The sequence below is a fragment of the Ascaphus truei genome, chromosome 4 (genome assembly GCF_040206685.1).
Source record: "Ascaphus truei isolate aAscTru1 chromosome 4, aAscTru1.hap1, whole genome shotgun sequence".
Classification (NCBI taxonomy): domain Eukaryota; kingdom Metazoa; phylum Chordata; class Amphibia; order Anura; family Ascaphidae; genus Ascaphus; species Ascaphus truei.
This window is the reverse complement of record NC_134486.1, coordinates 415,698,403-415,720,688: the sequence shown is the minus strand read 5'-3', so window position 1 is coordinate 415,720,688 and position 22,286 is coordinate 415,698,403. Positions and strand designations below refer to the sequence as shown.

General features: G+C 50.6%; 1 protein-coding gene across 1 annotated transcript in view; it reads right to left on the bottom strand.

Moving 5' to 3' along the window:
• Positions 1-22,286, bottom strand: part of RNF8 (ring finger protein 8) — a 77,431-nt gene that overhangs the window by 32,372 nt on the left and 22,773 nt on the right. The window contains exons 2-8 of the mRNA XM_075595110.1: positions 20,174-20,449; positions 17,936-18,322; positions 15,699-16,085; positions 13,188-13,574; positions 10,912-11,298; positions 5,567-5,671; positions 788-895 (exon numbers count right to left, since the gene is read on the bottom strand). Of these exons, the coding sequence (XP_075451225.1) occupies positions 788-895; positions 5,567-5,671; positions 10,912-11,298; positions 13,188-13,574; positions 15,699-16,085; positions 17,936-18,322; positions 20,174-20,449 (2,037 nt within the window). The remainder of the gene's footprint in view (positions 1-787; positions 896-5,566; positions 5,672-10,911; positions 11,299-13,187; positions 13,575-15,698; positions 16,086-17,935; positions 18,323-20,173; positions 20,450-22,286) is intronic.

The window sequence follows — 22,286 nt, the reverse complement described above, 5'->3', positions numbered from 1 at the left end:
AGTTCCCTTACCTTGTCTCCGGGCTACGCGGCATCACATGACCCCGTGGCGTCATTTGAAGCCGGAGACAAGGTAAGGGGGGCGCGTGTTACTGCCCTCCCTTATCCTGTGCCCTTCCTGGTACAAGAGAGGATGGGCATAAATCTGATGGTCTTGTTTATAAACAATAAGGTCGTCTCCTTTCCAAACCAGTCAGTCTTTCCAAAGCGATTAAAGAAATACTTGCGCCACATTCTTTTCCTGTATTGCCACCTATAATATCTCTGCATATGTGGCTGGCGCAGTACAGGTGCATATAGATGTAGGAAAGGAAACATGAACCTCTGAACTAGGAAGCGGCCTGCACAAGACATCACGGCAGTGCTGCCGCAGAGGGAAGGCCCACGCTGGATATCGTTACGCGGATAGGATGGGACTGACTCACAGCTGCCTTCTGTCCCTAAGTTACCGTGCCATTTTGTGGAAGGAGGCACTAGATGGGTCATTCGCCTCTCCTAGCTGTGCACTACTTTGCCTGCTATGGAAGGGAACCCGTCACAGATGACATCTCCTTTGGCGCTGGATGCGACGTGGCTTCTCGGGGTCTCTATGCCCTTGGGATATAAAGAAATAATATGCCACAGGACCAAGTGGTCTGTACCAGGTACGCTGGGCAGGAAGAATGGGCAAATCGCTCCTTTGTGTCTCAGTAAAGAACGCCATGGTAATGGGATTCATACACAGAAAACTATACATCCCACGTGACCGCCGAGAGGACGTGCGGGAGAACGTTGGTCTCCGGTGTTACCTCGATGAAATGTTCTGAGCAGATGGCGCATTTCAGCTCGTTGTCCAGCACGTCATTCATGTGATTTAGAACCTCCTCCTTCTGCGCTCGCACCTTCTCCTGCTCCTCCTGCGGGGGGACAATCACTGGTCACTGAGCAGGAAAACTCGCCCCCAGCGATAACATTCCTATCAAACAATGGCCACCCAAGAAAGCAGTGGTTACTGCGGACGTGCATACTTACTCCAAACCTATGGTGCAGCTGGAGACTAAGCCATGGGATTTATCTCCATGCAGAGTTAGCAGAGAGAAGGTATGTTTGTCACAAAGCTGTGATGGACAACCTGTGTGTGAGGCTCCATTACTGGGTCTGCCGCCTTCTTTCAGATATCACATACAGAGAGGAAACATGCTCGCCTGGTTACCAAACATGGCTACGCCCCCGATCGTCTCCTGCACTCTACCCAGAGCGGTCTACTCTCCTTTCACCTCTACTGCTCTCTCTCACCTTAAACCTTTTTCCCTCACTGCCCCTACTTACCTGTTGGACTCTCTCACACTCAGTATACGCCAAGCAGAGAGGGAGGGGAAGGAGAAGAAGGAGAAGGAGGAGAAGCAGGAGAAGGAGAGAGAGAGAGAGAAGGAGAGAGAGAGGGAGAGAGAGAGAGAGGGAGAGGGAGAGATTAGCAAAGCCGCTCATTACATGTACGCCCGGCACACTTATTCTTCAAAGGCGGGACGTCCGTATTCATCTCTCTAGTATTTCCCCGTTATCTGAACTTAAAATGATGGAATTTGTTCCTAAAAACTGAGCCCATCACCAAATTTAACATGGCCGCCAATCTCCTCCAGCTTTGTGATATCACTAGACCAGCGGTGCACAAACGGGGGGGCGTGCAAGATTTTCTGGGGGGGAGGGTGGAGGCCCGGCACTCTTCCCCAAAGCATATCAAATTAAATGCCGACGTTTGCGCGAGGTGTCCAAGTTCCCTTACCTTGTCTCCGGGCAACGCGGCATCACATGACCCCGTGGCGTCATTTGAAGCCGGAGACAAGGTAAGGGGGAGAGGGGGCGCGTGTTACTGCCCTCCCTTATCCTGTGCCCTTCCTGGTACAAGAGAGGATGGGCATAAATCTGATGGTCTTGTTTATAAACAACTAGCTGAGAGCCCCGGCGTTGCCCGGGATGTTTGTGGTGTGGGTGTGGCATTTGGGTGGGGAGTGGTCCACGCGGCCCATGTGCGGTGGTAGTGCTGCTGTGGCTGTACTGATGGTGATTGTATTGGTGTGCTGATTTGGGAGGGTTTGGTGCTGATGTGGGGGTGCGGATGTGGGTGTGCCGATGGGGGAGGTGCAAAGGTGGCGATGTGTGGGTGCTGATGGTGTTGATGGGGGCTGGGAATGGTGGGGAGGCGAGAATGCCAGTGTGCTGGGGGGGCATGGGATACCGGTGTGCTGATGTGGTGGTGCTGGGGTGTGTGTGTGTATACATGTTTGTGTGTATACATTGTATGTGTGTGTGTGTATACATGTGTGTGTGTGTATGTGTACGTGTGTGTGTATACACGTGTGTGTGTATACACGTATGTGTGTGTATACACATGTGTGTGTATACACGTGTGTGTGTGTATACACGTGTGTGTGTGTGTGTATACACGTGTGTGTATACACGTGTGTGTGTGTATACACGTGTGTGTGTATACACATGTGTGTGTGTGTATACACGTGTGTGTATACACATGTGTGTGTATACATTGTGTGTATGTATATATTGTGTGTGTGTATACGTGTGTGTGTATACATGTTTGTGTGTGTGTATACATGTTTGTGTGTATACATTGTATGTGTGTGTGTGTATAAGTGTGTGTGTGTGTGTATACATGTGTGTGTGTATACATGTGTATGTGTGTATACATGTGTGTGTGTGTATATACATGTGTGTGTATATACATGTGTGTGTATACACATGTGTGTGTGTACACATGTGTGTGTGTGTACACATGTGTGTGTGTATACACGTGTGTGTGTGTGTGTATACACGTGTGTGTGTGTATACACGTGTGTGTGTGTGTATACATGTGTGTGTGTATACATGTGTGTGTGTGTATACATGTGTGTGTGTGTATACATGTGTGTGTATACATGTGTGTGTATACATGTGTGTGTGTGTATACATTATGTGTATGTATACCTGTGTGTATACGTGTGTGAGTGTATACGTGTGTGTGTATGTGTACATGTGTGTGTGTGTATGTCTCCATGTGTGTGTGTGTATGTCTCCATGTGTGTGTGTGTATGTCTCCATGTGTGTGTGTACGTGTACATGTGTGTGAGTATACGTGTACATGTGTACGTGTCTACGTGTACATGTGTGTGTGTGTGTGTACGTGTACGTGTGGGTGTGTGTGTGTGTACGTGTCTACGTGTACATATGTGTGTGTGTCTACGTGTGTGTGTGTCTACGTGTACGTGTGTGTGTGTCTACGTGCGTGTGTTTACGTGTGTGTGTGTACGTGCATGTGTTTACGTGTGTGTGTGTACGTGTGTGTGTGTGTGTGTGTATACGTGTGTGTGTGTCTACGTGTGTGTGTTTGTGTCTACGTGTGTGTGTTTGTGTATACGTGTGTGTGTGTATACGTGTGTGTGTGTGTGTCTACGTCTGTGTGTGTGTGTGTGTCTACGTGTGTGTGTGTGTGTCTACGTGTGTGTGTGTGTGTCTGTGTCCCTGTGTGTCCTTTGGCCCGTGACTCCGCCTCAGGGAAGGGGGCGGGGTGGGGGGGAGGTGGTGGGAAGGGGGGGGGTGGGGGGGAGGTGGTGGGAAGGAGGGGGGTGGGGGGGAAGGGGAGGTGGGGGGGAGGTGGTGGGAAGGGGAGGGGGTGGGGGGGAGGTGGTGGGAAGGGGGGGGTGGGGGGAAGGGGGGGGAGGTGGTGGGGAGTTGGGAAGGGGGGTGGGGGAGGTGGGAAGGGGGGTGGAGGTGGTGAGGAGGTGGTGGGAGGTTGTAAGGGGGGAGTGAAGGGAAGGTGAAGGGGGGTGAAGGTGGGGGTGGAGGGGAGGTGAAGGGTGGGGGTGGAGGGGAGGTGAAGGGGGGGGTGGAGGGGAGGTGAGGGGAGTGGAGGTGAAGGGGGGGTGAAGGGGGGGTGAAGGGGGGGTGGAGGGGAGGTGAAGGGGGGGTGGAGGGGAGGTGAAGGGGGGGTGGGGGGGGTGAAGGGGAGGTGGGGGGTGAAGGGGAGGTGGGGGGGGTGAAGGGGAGGTGAAGGGGGGTGGAGGTGAAGGGGGGGTGGAGGGGAGGTGAAGGGGGGGTGGAGGGAGGTGGAAGGGAAGTGGAGTGAGGGGAGGTGAGGGGTGGGTGAGGGGAGGTGAGGTGAAGGGGGGTGAGGGGAGGTGAAGGGAGGTGAAGGCCGCTCCCTCACCCGTCCGGCCGCTCACTCACCCGTCCGGCAGCTCCCTCACCCGTCCGGCCGCTCCCATGTGGATCTGAGGCGGGAGGCAGCTTGTTGTGGCCGCTCCCCCGCTGTGTCCCGGGCGCTCGCTCGCTCCGCTGACTGTAGCGGCGCCGGGGGGGGGGGGGGGTGGAGGGGAGGTGATTTGAAGGGGGGTGAGGGGTGGGTGAAGGCCGCTCCCTCACCCGTCCGGCCGCTCCCACGTGGAACTGAGGCGGGAGGCAGCTTGTTGTGGCCGCTCCCCCGCTGTGTCCCGGGCACTCGCTCCTCCGCTCACTGTAGCGGCGCCGGGGGGGGGGGGGGGTATTTGAAAGCGCGGGAGACACGGGGAGAGGAGGACGTGCGCGCGGGTGTGGAGGCTGATTTCGGGGAGGAAGAGGCGGAGGCTCCGGCGGGTATGTGAGCCCCCCCCCCCCCCGGGTTATACAATGCTGCTAATGTACACCCCCCCCCCCCTACTGTGTGTGTGTGTGTGTGTCCCTGTGTGTGTGTGAGTGTGTGAGTGTGTGTGAGTGTGTGTCCCTGTGTGTGTGTTTGTGTCCCTGTGTGTGTGTTTGTGTCCCTGTGTGTCCTTTGGGCCGTCACTCCGCCTCAGGCCAATGAGAGGTGTGCGGGGGCGGCCCAAGGGACCAATGAGATTTCCCCTAGGGACACCGGACATCCAGCAGGCAGGCAGGCTGGCATGCATGCATGCAGGCAGGCAGGCATACAGTGCTTTCACTAATATAGTATAAGATAAGGTCGTCTCCTTTCCAAACCAGTCAGTCTTTCCAAAGCGATTAAAAAAATACTTGTGCCACATTCTTTTCCTGTATTGCCACCTATAATATCTCTGCATATGTGGCTGGCACAGTACAGGTGCATATAGATGTAGGAACAGAAACATGAACCTCTGAACTAGGAAGCGGCCTGCACAAGACATCACGGCAGTGCTGCAGCAGAGGGAAGGCCCACGCTGGATATCGTTACGCGGATAGGATGGGACTGACTCACAGATGCCTTCTGTCCCTAAGTTACCGTGCCATTTTGTGGTAGGATGCACTAGATGGGTCATTCGCCACTCCTAGCTGTGCACTACTTTGCCTGCTATGGAAGGGAACCCGTCATAGATGACATCTTCTCCTGTGGCGCTGGATGCGACATGGCTTCTCGGGGTCTCTATGCCCTTGGGATATAAAGAAATAATATGCCACAGGACCAAGTGGTCTGTACCAGGTATGCTGGGCAGGAAGAATGGGCTAATCGCTCCTTTGTGTCTCAGTAAAGAACGCCATGGTAATGGGATTCACACACAGAAAACTATACATCCCCCTTGACCGCTGAGAGGACGGTGCGGGAGAATGTTGGTCTCCGGTGTTACCTCGATTAAATGTTCTGAGCAGGTGGTGCATTGCAGCTCGTTCTTCAGCAAGTCATTCATGTGATTTTGACCCTCCTTCTGCGCTCGCACCTTCTCCTGCTCCTCCTGCGGGGGGACAATCACTGGTCACTGAGCAGGAAAACTCGCCCCCAGCGATAACATTCCTATCAAACAATGGCCACCCAAGAAAGCAGTGGTTACTGCGGACGTGCATACTTACTCCAAACCTATGGTGCAGCTGGAGACTAAGCCATGGGATTTATTTCCATGCAGAGTTAGCAGAGAGAAGGTATGTTTGTCACAGAGCTGTGATGGACAACCTGTGTGTGAGGCTCAATTACTGGGTCTGCCCTGTAACAGGGGAGTTATCCCTGTTCAGGAAATATGCCTCTAATCCAGCAGTGTGGTGGTTAACTGCTGGTAGTCAATTAACAAATGCCACCTGCCTGATTAGGTTGCTTAGAAAAGCCTGCCCTTGAGACAGGAAGTGAAATTGTCCCTTACTCTCACAACTTGTGAGACTGACATGGGGACAGACGTCTTGAGTCTACCAGAAGAGGCTGCTTGCAAGACACAGGGGAAACTTCTAAACCTGAATGCTGACAAACCCTGAAGAAAAGGTAGCAACCAGGAACAGAGAAGATTTTCCCTCCAAACCACAAGGAACAGATAAGACTTTCATTTATAAGACTTTTTATATCTGCTCATTTCATGATATATGTTTGGGGCTGGGAGACATGCTTATCTAAAGGGAGTTGTGGACTGCATAGTATTTCCCTAGAAATACTCCCAAGTGAATAGAAGCTTTGTTTACCCCTTGTTTGGATGGTTTCCTGATGTTAAGGAAACAGGCACAATAAAAGCCTTATTTAATTTCACCATAACCAGTCTCCCTTGCATACCTCTGTGAGCATCCGCCTACATGCCCCCTTCTTTCAGATATCACATACTTAGAGGAAACATGCTCACCTGGTTACCAGAAGTTAAACGATGAACGGAGCACACAAGCCAAATGGAGCAGGAAGGACCCAGAGTCAATAACGAATAAAAGGGCACTTTAATGTGTCATGAGACCCATCCAGGTTTTCATTGACGTCACATCCTTTCTCCCCCAAGCCTCTGTCACATGGTATACTAGAGCCAATCAGAGTAGGGATGGAGTTCCCACGCTCTGATTGGCTACCGTACCATGTGTGGACAGCCATGTGTCTTTTAATGACGTCATCTTAAAAGCAATTGAAGCAAAGCCATTCTGATTGGCTGTGCTTTCATTGCCTTTAAGTGACGTCATCATTTTTATTTTTATCGGCCAAAACACATGGTTTTCACGGCCCAATCAGGGCCGTGGGAACCATATGACGAAAATGTGACGTCATAGGCCTTTAAAAGCCTATGTCGTCTCATTTTGAAGCCAGACGCCGCGGAGGAAGGACCTCCGGAGAAGAAAGAAGACAAGGGCATGGCCGAAGGCGGGAAGAAGACCCCGCCCGGAAGAAGATAGAAGAAAGAAGAATACAGATGAAGATGGATTACAAATAGAAGACCTGTGGATTGATTTGGATTTTTAGTTTAATGTTTATTTTTTTATGGTTTATTATTTTATGGGTTCCTGTGCCTGGTGGATTGGTTCGTGAGTAAGCTGCGCAACGGGAGTCGGTGGGGCAAAGTAATTGTAAGTGAACTAAAGAAATGTATTTTATTTAACTTGTTAATTTTTTTAAAAGCTTTTTTAACATGTGTATTTTTTTTTTTGTGGTATCTCATTTCTTGCCACTGTATGTATGTATGTATATATGTCTAGAGAGATATATACATACAGGGTAAGAAATTATGTTGTTTTAAAAGCTTGATTTGATGTGTTTTAAATTAATTTGTCTATGCTGCTATGCTTTATTGTGTGTTTAAAGTATTTTAAAATTAGATAGATGTAATCCTTGGTATTGTATTGTGTGCTTGTTTTCAGGGATAGCCTTGGTTTTAAAGTTTGTATTCTGGTTGGTACTTATATTTTTTTTCACATGCTAAATTGTTCTGCTCCAGGCGTGAATTAGTTAATTGTTTCATTGTTCGGGATGGACTGTCAATTGTTTAGGGATGTAAATAATGATTGCTAATTGATTTTTGTTTACTTGATTGGTTAAAATAGTTTACTTGTTTGGAAGGTATTTGTATTTTGCTTGCAATGATATTGTTAACATTCATTTGCAGAATGTATATGGTGCATAGATTTTATGCATCATTTATACAATGTAAATGCAATGTATTGATTGGAATGTGAGGTTTTTCATTGGCATTTGATGATTTAGATTGTAAGATCAGTTAGGATTATTAAAGGAAATTCATTGTAATGTAGTGTGTCTGTATGGAGAAGTGTTATTTGTAGGACAGTATGGTTTTGATAACCCTTCTACATTTATTTGTATATTGGTTCATCATGTGTGTGTATATACTGTATATATATATATATATATCTCTGTATATATATATATATATATACTGTATATATAGCTGCATGATGAAGCCACTGTACAAATTCATGGGTGAAGGGTGGGTATCGGGCCAGTGTGGCTTAACCCCTTAATTACCTTTGCGGTTATTATCTGATAAGGTGTTTAAGGGGTTAATTGATATCTGAATGTACTTGCAATGTATTGGCTTTGTATTTGCTATGTATTTTGTGGGCAAGACAAGGATGTTGCTGGCGACGGACACTTCGTATTGATGAGGTCAGTAGTACTTTATTTATTTGAATATGCTAGTTAATGTTTTTAATAATGGGCAATTAATCTATTATCCATATCTGGATAATAGTTATTTTGCACATTATTGTACTGTAGGTGTTGGGGGGGGGGGTGTATGTATTGAATGTATAGGCCAGGTTTATTTTTTTTACATTCAGGGTTTGTTCCGTGGTTCTGCGTGGGACCTCTGGAGACCACCTGTCGTTTCCTCGGGTATCCCACAGGTATCAGGCTGGCGGTTCCACGGGTGACACATGCGGGGATAAAGCGGTGGCCTCACATCTGTGGGGGCACCGCCGACCCGTAGTCTGCGGGGATGAAGCTGTGTGGTCCCACTTCTGTGGGGGCACCGCCGACCCGTAGGTGCGGGGATGATGATGTGTGGTCCCACTTCTGTGGGGGCACCGCGGACCCGTAGTGAGCACTCGTGAGTTCCCCAGACCCCCGTGGGAACCACCCGAGGCCCCGCAGACACCTGTGGGTCTGACCCGGGGCTCCCAGACATCCGCGGGCCTACCGTGGGGACCCAATTGTGGCCCACGGTGACCCAATGAGACCACCTGGGGGCCATGGTGCTGGCGGGACCCACCAGCAGGCCTCCAGAACCTGTTTAAAAAGGGCTGCTGATACCCTGTTGGTCTGTCCAAGTGCCCCGCCAGCCCACCGGGGACTCGTGTGGGGCTGCGTTATGAACCCTGTATGTAAAAGTATAAATCTGGTATTTATTGGGGGGCACAGGGGGTGGGTAATGTATTTAATAAATAGAATGATGTTTATTGTGGGTCACTGTATTGTTTTTATTGTGGGTACTGGGGGTGGGGGGGGGGTGTTTCCCCAACGGTATGTGGGTAGGCCTCCCTTGTGGGTACTGGGTGAGGGTGGTTAGGCCTCACGGGGGGGGGGGTTAGTGTGGGAGGGTATGTAGGCATCCCGAGTGGTGGGTGAGGGTGGGTTAACCCCTTAGTGACTGTAGCGGTTAATAACCGCTATGGTGATTAAGGGGTTAGGGGACATTACTTTGGATGTTTTAATTTTTGTCTGTTTTGCAGCAGCGGAGGGACCATGGGCAGGTGGGTAGTGGATTTGGGTGTGGTTATTTACACGGGATCCCCCTCCCCACATTTACATACAGTACACTGCACTCACAGAAACACAGGCAGGGAGATTTAACCGACACAATAGGGGGAGGGGGGCTTACACAGATTAGTCAAAGCAGGGAAGCTTAGCAGACACAATAGGGGGAGGGTTTTTTACATAGATTACAGTCAAGGCAGGGAGGTTTAACACACACAATAGGGGGAGGGTTTTTTTTACATAGATTACAGTCAAGGCAGGGAGGTTTAACACACACATTAAAAATATGTATGTAATGTATTTATTGTTTATGTATTTTAAATACACAAGGGGTGTACTGTATGTTGTTTATTGCAATGTTTATTGGGGGCAAATCAAATGTCCCTAATAAACATGCTATTCTACCTTAACCCTTCATTGCCTTAGCGGCTATCAGCTATGGTAATGAAGCAGCATTTCTTTTTTTTTTCAATAATATTGTGAAGGAGCAGGGGGCCCCCTGAGCATTGATTTCTGGCTCAGGGAACCCCCAGCTCACTGTACAATATTATTAAAATACAGAAATGCTGCTTCGTTACCATAGCACATAGCCGCTAAGGTAAGGAACGAGTGTTTATTTATATATGTGTTTTATTTATACTGTACATGTGCAGAGGGTCTACGGAGCAGAAACGTTTTGGTTTTAGGTCCGGGGACCCCCTGCTTCCTGAGATACAGGCCCCTTTAGGGGGTGCCGGTATCCCTCTGCTTGGTTTACAGGCCGCGGTCACGTTATCGGGACCTTTAAATGCAGAGGGATACCGGCACCTCATAAAGGGGGCTGTATCTCGGGAAGCAGGGGGTCCTCGGACCTGAAACCAACGCGGTTCAGCTCCCGAGACCCCCTGCACATCTACACTATGAATAAAAATGTATTTTAAATAATTTTTAATGTGCCGATGTTTGCGCAGAGAGCAGCGGATCTCTCTCTCTGCTGCAAACACATCTCGCCCCCGCCAGCCCATAGTATCATTGATGTGCATATACAGTACTGTATGTGTACAGTACTGTATGTTAGGGGTTATAGGGGTTGTTGTTATACAGTATATATATATACTGTACAGTATATATATATATACTGCATTACAATTCATGAATTTATGCCATCTGGCGGACACGCGAAGCATTGCAGCCTATTAAATCCTGAACTATTATCAATTAACACATCAGCCGCGCGTCAGCCGGGCATGACCCGTGGCTTGGAACGCGGCATGCTCCGGGTGAACAGTGTCGCATTCCAGGAACCAGCCAGGGACAAACCGGTGATTTGTTAGAATAAAGTCTGCCGCAGCAGTACCTTATACCTGCTGTACAGACCAGTCTCCGAATGTGTCTCTGTGATATCACCCTGGGTGGCCCTCTGCCGACTCAGACTTAACATTGTCCCCTTCTACATTACTATTGGCAGGACTATCACACACCCAGTGTCACACGCACGCGGCCCAAGTGTCACATTTGACTCTTCTCTCACATTCACAATGCATCTACAACCTGTCGTTTTTGCCTCCGGAACGTTGCAAAGATAGACCCTTCCCAGGCCTGGTCTGTCCTGTGTGAGGATTTAGTAGGCTCTTCGCAGTCCCTTGCGACACAGTGGACTTTTGCTTTGGAGGAGTTGGAAGGGCCCTCTGTCCCAGACGCCTCGGAGTCCTCGGAGTTCAATTTCAACTTGGTCCGGGGTCCTTTGGTTTTCCCCGACAGCGGCCGGCTCAGGAACGGGTGGACTCGCTCACGATCTTCCTGCAGCAGCTCGTACTCTAACTCTGCTTGCTCAGTGTCGGGCAGCGGTACCCCCAGCTGGATACAGCTTCCTGCGCTTAGCACATGGGCCTTGCCGGGGTCGAGCCTTTCCTTGTCCAGCCACACGCCGTTCAAGCTCTGAGGGAGAGATGACAGAGTGAGCAAAATAGCAGATGCATAGAACACGCCCCAGGGGAACTCTGGGAACTGACACTTTGCTAACAAAGAGAAGCATCTAATCAAATACTCGCCAACGCAATGTGGCTTCCTTAAACTAAATCCTCCTCATAGCAACAAACCCCCTCCCCTTGCCCCCAAACCCCCCCCCCCCCCACACCCCCCAAAAACCCCACTGTTTTAGTTCAGTTCAACCCAGATATTTGGTGTTCATTATATCTTGTCATAAGCTACCGTGACAACATACAGAGAGGAAACATGCTCACCTGGTTACCAGAAGTAAAACGATGAACAGAGCGCACAAGCCAAATGGAGCAGGAAGGACCCAGAGTCAAAAACGAATAAAAGGGCACTTTAATGTGATTTCTGACTCTGGGTCCTTCCTGCTCCATTTGGCTTGTGCGCTCCGTTCATCGTTTTACTCCTGGTTATATCATCATTGGAAGCAGCGCAGCCTGTCAACCACTCCAAGGATATGTGAGTACTTGCTTATTCAGGGGAACCTGCCAATGAGACCGATTGTGGGTGGGCTTGCACCACCTACCACCTGTCTTCAGGAGGATAGTACCCATTTGGTCATTATATATTACCATCAATATCATTACTCATTACTATTACCTTTGGATGAAGTGGTTTTGGCTATACCACATTTTGTCTTTCCTGGCACTGGAGCGCTTTTGCAATTTCTCTATCTCACCTGGTTACCAAACATGGCTACGCCCCCGATCGTCTCCTGCACTCTACCCAGAGCGGTCAACTCTCCTTTCACCTCTACTGCTCTCTCTCACGTTAAACCTTTTCCCCTCACTGCCCCTCCTTACCTGTGGGACTCTCTCACACTCAGTATACGCCAAGCACCCTCACTCACTACACGCCAAGCACCGTCTCTCACACTCAGTATACACTGAGCACCCTCCCACTCAGTATACGTCAAGCTCCCTCTCTCACACTCAGTATACGCCAAGCACCCCCCCTTACACTCAGTATACGCCAAGCACCCTCCCTCACAATCAGTATATGCCAAGCACCCTCCCTCACACTCAGTATACACCAAGCACCCTCGCTCACAATCCGTATACCCCAATCTCCCTCCCTCACACTCAGTATACGCCAAGCACCCTCCCTCACACTCCGTATACACCAAGCACCCTCCCTTACACTCAGTATATACCAAGCACCCTCGCTCACACTCAGTATACACCAAGCACCCTCCCTCACACTCAGTTTACCCCAAGCACCCTCCCTCACACTCAGTATACCCCAAGCACCCTCCCTCACACAGTATACCCCAAGCACCTTCCCTCACTCAGTATACCCCAAGCACCCTCGCTCACTCAGTATACGCCAAGCACCCTCCCTCACACTCAGTACATGCCAAGCTCCCTTCCTCACTCAGTATACATCAAGCTCTCTCACTCACACTCAGTATACCCCAAGCACCCTCCCTCACACTCAGTATACCCCAAGCACCCTCGCTCACAATCCGTATACCACAATCATCCTCTCTCTTCACCTGTAAGTCAAACCTTGGAAGTCACCTCTTAATAAAGCATTTCAATAGCTTGGACTCATGGCTACTGTCCCACACTCGCAGTTCCTACCAACCACTGTGGCCAAGCACTCCCATCTATGCTGATGTAATGTACTTTTCAACCCCATACCTTATACCTGCTGACCAGTCTCCGAATGTGTCTCTGTGATATCACCCTGGGTGGCCCTCTGCCGACTCAGACTTAACATTGTCCCCTTCTACATTACTATTGGCAGGACTATCACACACCCAGTGTCACACGCACGCGGCCCAAGTGTCACATTTGACTCTTCTCTCACATTCACAATGCATCTACAACCTGTCGTTTTTGCCTCCGGTACGTTGCAAAGATAGACCCTTCCCAGGCCTGGTCTGTCCTGTGTGAGGATTTAGTAGGCTCTTCGCAGTCCCTTGCGACACGGTGGTCTTTTGCTTTGGAGGAGTTGGAAGGGCCCTCTGTCCCAGACGCCTCGGAGTCCTCGGAGTTCAATTTCCACTTGGTCCGGGGTCCTTTGGTTTTCCCCGACAGCGGCCGGCTCAGGAACGGGCGGACTCGCTCACGATCTTCCTGCAGCAGCTCGTACTCTAACTCTGCTTGCTCAGTGTCGGGCAGTGGTACCCCCAGCTGGATACAGCTTCCTGCGCTTAGCACATGGGCCTTGCCGGGGTCGAGCCTTTCCTTGTCCAGCCACACGCCGTTCAAGCTCTGAGGGAGAGATGACAGCGTGAGCAAAATAGCAGATGCATAGAACACGCCCAAGGGAACTCTGGGAACTGCCACTTTGCTAACAAAGAGAAGCATCTAATCAAATACTCGCCAACGCAATGTGGCTTCCTTAAACTAAATCCTCCTCATAGCAACACCCCCCCCCCTCGCCCCCAAACCCCCCCCCGCCCCCAAACCCCCCCCCCTTGCCCCCAAACCCCCCCTCCCCCACCCCCCAAAAACCCCACTGTTTTAGTTCAGTTCAACCCATATATTTAGTGTTCATTATATCTTGTCATAAGCTACCGTGACAACATACAGAGAGGAAACATGCTCACCTGGTTACCAGAAGTAAAACGATGAACAGAGCGCACAAGCCAAATGGAGCAGGAAGGACCCAGAGTCAAAAACGAATAAAAGGGCACTTTAATGTGATTTCTGACTCTGGGTCCTTCCTGCTCCATTTGGCTTGTGCGCTCCGTTCATCGTTTTACTTCTGGTTATATCATCATTGGAAGCAGCGCAGCCTGTCAACCACTCCAAGGATATTTGAGTACTTGCTTATTCAGGGGAACCTGCCAATGAGACTGATTGTGGGTGGGCTTGCACCACCTACCACCTGTCTTCAGGAGGATAGTACCCATTTGGTCATTATATATTACCATCAATATCATTACTCATTACTATTACCTTTGGATGAAGTGGTTTTGGCTATACCACATTTTGTCTTTCCTGGCACTGGAGCGCTTTTGCAATTTCTCTATCTCACCTGGTTACCAAACATGGCTACGCCCCCGATCGTCTCCTGCACTCTACCCAGAGCGGTCAACTCTCCTTTCACCTCTACTGCTCTCTCTCACGTTAAACCTTTTCCCCTCACTGCCCCTCCTTACCTGTGGGACTCTCTCACACTCAGTATACGCCAAGCACCCTCACTCACTACACGCCAAGCACCGTCTCTCACACTCAGTATACACTGAGCACCCTCCCACTCAGTATACGCCAAGCTCCCTCTCTCACACTCAGTATACGCCAAGCACCCCCCCTCACACTCAGTATACGCCAAGCACCCTCCCTCACAATCAGTATATGCCAAGCACCCTCCCTCACACTCAGTATACACCAAGCACCCTCGCTCACAATCCGTATACCCCAATCTCCCTCCCTCACACTCAGTATACGCCAAGCACCCTCCCTCACACTCCGTATACACCAAGCACCCTCCCTTACACTCAGTATATACCAAGCACCCTCGCTCACACTCAGTATACACCAAGCACCCTCCCTCACACTCAGTTTACCCCAAGCACCCTCCCTCACACTCAGTATACCCCAAGCACCCTCCCTCACACAGTATACCCCAAGCACCTTCCCTCACTCAGTATACCCCAAGCACCCTCGCTCACTCAGTATATGCCAAGCACCCTCCCTCACACTCAGTACATGCCAAGCTCCCTTCCTCACTCAGTATACATCAAGCTCTCTCACTCACACTCAGTATACCCCAAGCACCCTCCCTCACACTCAGTATACCCCAAGCACCCTCCCTCACACAGTAAACCCCAAGCACCTTCCCTCACTCAGTATACCCCAAGCACCCTCGCTCACTCAGTATACGCCAAGCACCCTCCCTCACACTCAGTACATGCCAAGCTCCCTTCCTCACTCAGTATACATCAAGCTCTCTCACTCACACTCAGTATACCCCAAGCACCCTCCCTCACACTCAGTATACCCCAAGCACCCTCGCTCACAATCCGTATACCACAATCATCCTCTCTCTTCACCTGTAAGTCAAACCTTGGAAGTCACCTCTTAATAAAGCATTTCAATAGCTTGGACTCATGGCTACTGTCCCACACCCGCAGTTCCTACCAACCACTGTGGCCAAGCACTCCCATCTATGCTGATGTAATGTACTTTTCAACCCCATACCTTATACCTGCTGACCAGTCTCCGAATGTGTCTCTGTGATATCACCCTGGGTGGCCCTCTGCCGACTCAGACTTAACATTGTCCCCTTCTACATTACTATTGGCAGGACTATCACACACCCAGTGTCACACGCACGCGGCCCAAGTGTCACATTTGACTCTTCTCTCACATTCACAATGCATCTACAACCTGTCGTTTTTGCCTCCGGTACGTTGCAAAGATAGACCCTTCCCAGGCCTGGTCTGTCCTGTGTGAGGATTTAGTAGGCTCTTCGCAGTCCCTTGCGACACGGTGGACTTTTGCTTTGGAGGAGTTGGAAGGGCCCTCTGTCCCAGACGCCTCGGAGTCCTCGGAGTTCAATTTCCACTTGGTCCGGGGTCCTTTGGTTTTCCCCGACAGCGGCCGGCTCAGGAACGGGCGGACTCGCTCACGATCTTCCTGCAGCAGCTTGTACTCTAACTCTGCTTGCTCAGTGTCGGGCAGCGGTACCCCCAGCTGGATACAGCTTCCTGCGCTTAGCACATGGGCCTTGCCGGGGTCGAGCCTTTCCTTGTCCAGCCACACGCCGTTCAAGCTCTGAGGGAGAGATGACAGCGTGAGCAAAATAGCAGATGCATAGAACACGCCCAAGGGAACTCTGGGAACTGCCACTTTGCTAACAAAGAGAAGCATCTAATCAAATACTCGCCAACGCAATGTGGCTTCCTTAAACTAAATCCTCCTCATAGCAACAAACCCCCCCCCCTCGCCCCCAAACCCACCCCCTTGCCCCCAAACCCCCCACCCCACCCTCCAAAAACCCCACTGTTTTAGTTCAGTTCAACCCAGATATTTGGTGTTCATTATATCTTGTCATAAGCTACCGTGACAACATACAGAGAGGAAACATGCTCACCTGGTTACCAGAAGTAAAACGATGAACAGAGCGCACAAGCCAAATGGAGCAGGAAGGACCCAGAGTCAAAAACGAATAAAAGGGCACTTTAATGTGATTTCTGACTCTGGGTCCTTCCTGCTCCATTTGGCTTGTGCGCTCCGTTCATCGTTTTACTTCTGGTTATATCATCATTGGAAGCAGCGCAGCCTGTCAACCACTCCAAGGATATGTGAGTACTTGCTTATTCAGGGGAACCTGCCAATGAGACTGATTGTGGGTGGGCTTGCACCACCTACCACCTGTCTTCAGGAGGATAGTACCCATTTGGTCATTATATATTACCATCAATATCATTACTCATTACTATTACCTTTGGATGAAGTGGTTTTGGCTATACCACATTTTGTCTTTCCTGGCACTGGAGCGCTTTTGCAATTTCTCTATCTCACCTGGTTACCAAACATGGCTACGCCCCCGATCGTCTCCTGCACTCTACCCAGAGCGGTCAACTCTCCTTTCACCTCTATTGCTCTCTCTCACGTTAAACCTTTTCCCCTCACTGCCCCTCCTTACCTGTGGGACTCTCTCACACTCAGTATACGCCAAGCACCCTCACTCACTACACGCCAAGCTCCCTCTCTCACTCAGTATACGCCAAGCACCCCCCCTCACACTCAGTATACGCCAAGCACCCTCCCTCACAATCAGTATATGCCAAGCACCCTCCCTCACACTCAGTATACACCAAGCACCCTCGCTCACAATCCGTATACCCCAATCTCCCTCCCTCACACTCAGTATACACCAAGCACCCTCCCTCACACTCCGTATACACCAAGCACCCTCCCTTACACTCAGTATATACCAAGCACCCTCGCTCACACTCAGTATACACCAAGCACCCTCCCTCACACTCAGTATACCCCAAGCACCCTCCCTCACACTCAGTATACCCCAAGCACCCTCCCTCACACAGTATACCCCAAGCACCTTCCCTCACTCAGTATACCCCAAGCACCCTCGCTCACTCAGTATACGCCAAGCACCCTCCCTCACACTCAGTACATGCCAAGCTCCCTTCCTCACTCAGTATACATCAAGCTCTCTCACTCACACTCAGTATACCCCAAGCACCCTCCCTCACACTCAGTATACCCCAAGCACCCTCGCTCACAATCCGTATACCACAATCATCCTCTCTCTTCACCTGTAAGTCAAACCTTGGAAGTCACCTCTTAATAAAGCATTTCAATAGCTTGGACTCATGGCTACTGTCCCACACCCGCAGTTCCTACCAACCACTGTGGCCAAGCACTCCCATCTATGCTGATGTAATGTACTTTTCAACCCCATACCTTATACCTGCTGTACAGACCAGTCTCCGAATGTGTCTCTGTGATATCACCCTGGGTGGCCCTCTGCCGACTCAGACTTAACATTGTCCCCTTCTACATTACTATTGGCAGGACTATCACACACCCAGTGTCACACGCACGCGGCCCAAGTGTCACATTTGACTCTTCTCTCACATTCACAATGCATCTACAACCTGTCGTTTTTGCCTCCGGTACGTTGCAAAGATAGACCCTTCCCAGGCCTGGTCTGTCCTGTGTGAGGATTTAGTAGGCTCTTCGCAGTCCCTTGCGACACGGTGGACTTTTGCTTTGGAGGAGTTGGAAGGGCCCTCTGTCCCAGACGCCTCGGAGTCCTCGGAGTTCAATTTCAACTTGGTCCGGGGTCCTTTGGTTTTCCCCGACAGCGGCCGGCTCAGGAACGGGCGGACTCGCTCACGATCTTCCTGCAGCAGCTTGTACTCTAACTCTGCTTGCTCAGTGTCGGGCAGCGGTACCCCCAGCTGGATACAGCTTCCTGCGCTTAGCACATGGGCCTTGCCGGGGTCGAGCCTTTCCTTGTCCAGCCACACGCCGTTCAAGCTCTGAGGGAGAGATGACAGCGTGAGCAAAATAGCAGATGCATAGAACACGCCCAAGGGAACTCTGGGAACTGCCACTTTGCTAACAAAGAGAAGCATCTAATCAAATACTCGCCAACGCAATGTGGCTTCCTTAAACTAAATCCTCCTCATAGCAACAAACCCCCCCCCCTCGCCCCCAAACCCACCCCCTTGCCCCCAAACCCCCCCCCCCACCCTCCAAAAACCCCACTGTTTTAGTTCAGTTCAACCCAGATATTTGGTGTTCATTATATCTTGTCATAAGCTACCGTGACAACATACAGAGAGGAAACATGCTCACCTGGTTACCAGAAGTAAAACGATGAACAGAGCGCACAAGCCAAATGGAGCAGGAAGGACCCAGAGTCAAAAACGAATAAAAGGGCACTTTAATGTGATTTCTGACTCTGGGTCCTTCCTGCTCCATTTGGCTTGTGCGCTCCGTTCATCGTTTTACTTCTGGTTATATCATCATTGGAAGCAGCGCAGCCTGTCAACCACTCCAAGGATATGTGAGTACTTGCTTATTCAGGGGAACCTGCCAATGAGACTGATTGTGGGTGGGCTTGCACCACCTACCACCTGTCTTCAGGAGGATAGTACCCATTTGGTCATTATATATTACCATCAATATCATTACTCATTACTATTACCTTTGGATGAAGTGGTTTTGGCTATACCACATTTTGTCTTTCCTGGCACTGGAGCGCTTTTGCAATTTCTCTATCTCACCTGGTTACCAAACATGGCTACGCCCCCGATCGTCTCCTGCACTCTACCCAGAGCGGTCAACTCTCCTTTCACCTCTATTGCTCTCTCTCACGTTAAACCTTTTCCCCTCACTGCCCCTCCTTACCTGTGGGACTCTCTCACACTCAGTATACGCCAAGCACCCTCACTCACTACACGCCAAGCTCCCTCTCTCACTCAGTATACGCCAAGCACCCCCCCCTCACACTCAGTATACGCCAAGCACCCTCCCTCACAATCAGTATATGCCAAGCACCCTCCCTCACACTCAGTATACACCAAGCACCCTCGCTCACAATCCGTATACCCCAATCTCCCTCCCTCACACTCAGTATACACCAAGCACCCTCCCTCACACTCCGTATACACCAAGCACCCTCCCTTACACTCAGTATATACCAAGCACCCTCGCTCACACTCAGTATACACCAAGCACCCTCCCTCACACTCAGTATACCCCAAGCACCCTCCCTCACACTCAGTATACCCCAAGCACCCTCCCTCACACAGTATACCCCAAGCACCTTCCCTCACTCAGTATACCCCAAGCACCCTCGCTCACTCAGTATACGCCAAGCACCCTCCCTCACACTCAGTACATGCCAAGCTCCCTTCCTCACTCAGTATACATCAAGCTCTCTCACTCACACTCAGTATACCCCAAGCACCCTCCCTCACACTCAGTATACCCCAAGCACCCTCGCTCACAATCCGTATACCACAATCATCCTCTCTCTTCACCTGTAAGTCAAACCTTGGAAGTCACCTCTTAATAAAGCATTTCAATAGCTTGGACTCATGGCTACTGTCCCACACCCGCAGTTCCTACCAACCACTGTGGCCAAGCACTCCCATCTATGCTGATGTAATGTACTTTTCAACCCCATACCTTATACCTGCTGTACAGACCAGTCTCCGAATGTGTCTCTGTGATATCACCCTGGGTGGCCCTCTGCCGACTCAGACTTAACATTGTCCCCTTCTACATTACTATTGGCAGGACTATCACACACCCAGTGTCACACGCACGCGGCCCAAGTGTCACATTTGACTCTTCTCTCACATTCACAATGCATCTACAACCTGTCGTTTTTGCCTCCGGTACGTTGCAAAGATAGACCCTTCCCAGGCCTGGTCTGTCCTGTGTGAGGATTTAGTAGGCTCTTTGGTTGTCCCCGACAGCGGCCGGCTCAGGAACGGGCGGACTCGCTCACGATCTTCCTGCAGCAGCTCGTACTCCAACTCTGCTTGCTCAGTGTCGGGCAGCGGTACCCCCAGCTGGATACAGCTTCCTGCGCTTAGCACATGGGCCTTGCCGGGGTCGAGCCTTTCCTTGTCCAGCCACACGCCGTTCAAGCTCTGAGGGAGAGATGACAGCGTGAGCAAAATAGCAGATGCATAGAACACGCCCAAGGGAACTCTGGGAACTGCCACTTTGCTAACAAAGAGAAGCATCTAATTAAATAATCAAATACTCGCCAACGCAATGTGGCTTCCTTAAACTAAATCCTCCTCATAGCAACAACCCCCCCCCTCACCCCCAAACACCATCCGCCCCCCAAAAACCCCACTGTTTTAGTTTCTCTAGAAATAAAGTACGTTTTTATTTTTTAGTGGGGACATTAAAATGGCTTGTTCAATCCTTGATCCATTTGGCTCTATAATGACAGAATCATGCATGTAGCTTTGCCTCTATATGACAGGATCATGCATGTAGCTCTGCCCCTATATGACAGGATCATGCATGTAGCTCTGCCCCTATATGACATGATCATGCATGTAGCTCTATCCGTATATGACAGGATCATGCATGTAGCTCTGCCCCTATATGGCATGATCATGCATGTAGCTCTGCCCCTATGACATGATCATGCATGTAGCTCTGCCCCTATATGACAGGATCATGCATGTAGCTCTGCCCGTATATGACAGGATCATGCATGCAGCTCTGCCCCTATATGACAGGATCATGCATGTAGCTCTGCCCCTATATGACAGGATCATGCATGTAGCTCTGCTCCTATATGACAGGATCATGCATGTAGCTCTGCCCCTATATGACAGGATCATGCATGTAGCTCTGCTCCTATATGACAGGATCATGCATGTAGCTCTGCCCCTATATGACAGGATCATGCATGTAGCTCTGCCCCTATATGACAGGATCATGCATGTAGCTCTGCCCCTATATGACAGGATCATGCATGTAGCTCTGCCCCTATATGACAGGGTCATGCATGTAGCTCTGCCCTCCGTAAGGAGTTAAAGTTATGGATACTAGTGACCTTGTTGTCAGTGACAGTGGCCATGTGCATTCTGCTTCAGGATACAGTGCGTGCGGGAGATCATGAGTGGGCAGAGCGTGGATGTTAGCTGGTAGGTGACCCCAATTCCTCGGGCTATGGTGACCTGAAAGCAAAGATACAGAGACATTATAATGGGTCTGTGATAAATTACCGTACCCTGAATCACTGAGCCACCTGTGCTGAAGCACCTGTTTCCCTCAGGTCTCTCCTGCTCCCCCCCCCCTCCCCCAACACCTGAGTCTCCACCCCTCCCCCACCAGAGTCTCTCCTCTCTCACCCTTCCCACCGGAGTCTCTCTTCTGTTCTTCCCCCCACCTGAGTCTCTCCTCTGTTCCCCTCCTCCACCTGAGTCTCTCCTCTCTCCCCCCACTTGAGTATCTCCTCACCACCCCGCCTCCCCCATGGGTCTCCCATCTCTCTCCCCCCTGGGTTTCTCTCTCCTCCTCCTCCCCCATGGTCTCTCTCTTTCCCCCCTCTCTCTCCCCCCCATCTCTCTCTTCATCCCCCCATCTCTCTTTCCTCCCCCCGTCTCTCTCTTTCCTTCCCCCGTCTCTCTTTCCTCCCCCCGTGTCTCTTTCCTCCCCCCGTGTCTCTTTCCTCCCCCCGTCTCTCTCTTCCCTCCCCCCGTCTCTCTCTTCCCTCCCCCCGTGTCTCTCTTTCCTCCCCCCGTCTCTCTCTTCCCTCCCCCCGTCTCTCTCTTCCCTCCCCCGTCTCTCTCTTCCCCCCGTCTCTCTTCCCTCCCCCCATATATCTCTTCCGACCCCCCATATATCTCTTTGACCCCCCCATATATCTCTTTGACCCCCCTATATCTCTTTGCCCCCATATATCTCTTTGCCCCCCTGTAACAGGGGAGTTATCCCTGTTCAGGAAATATGCCTCTAATCCAG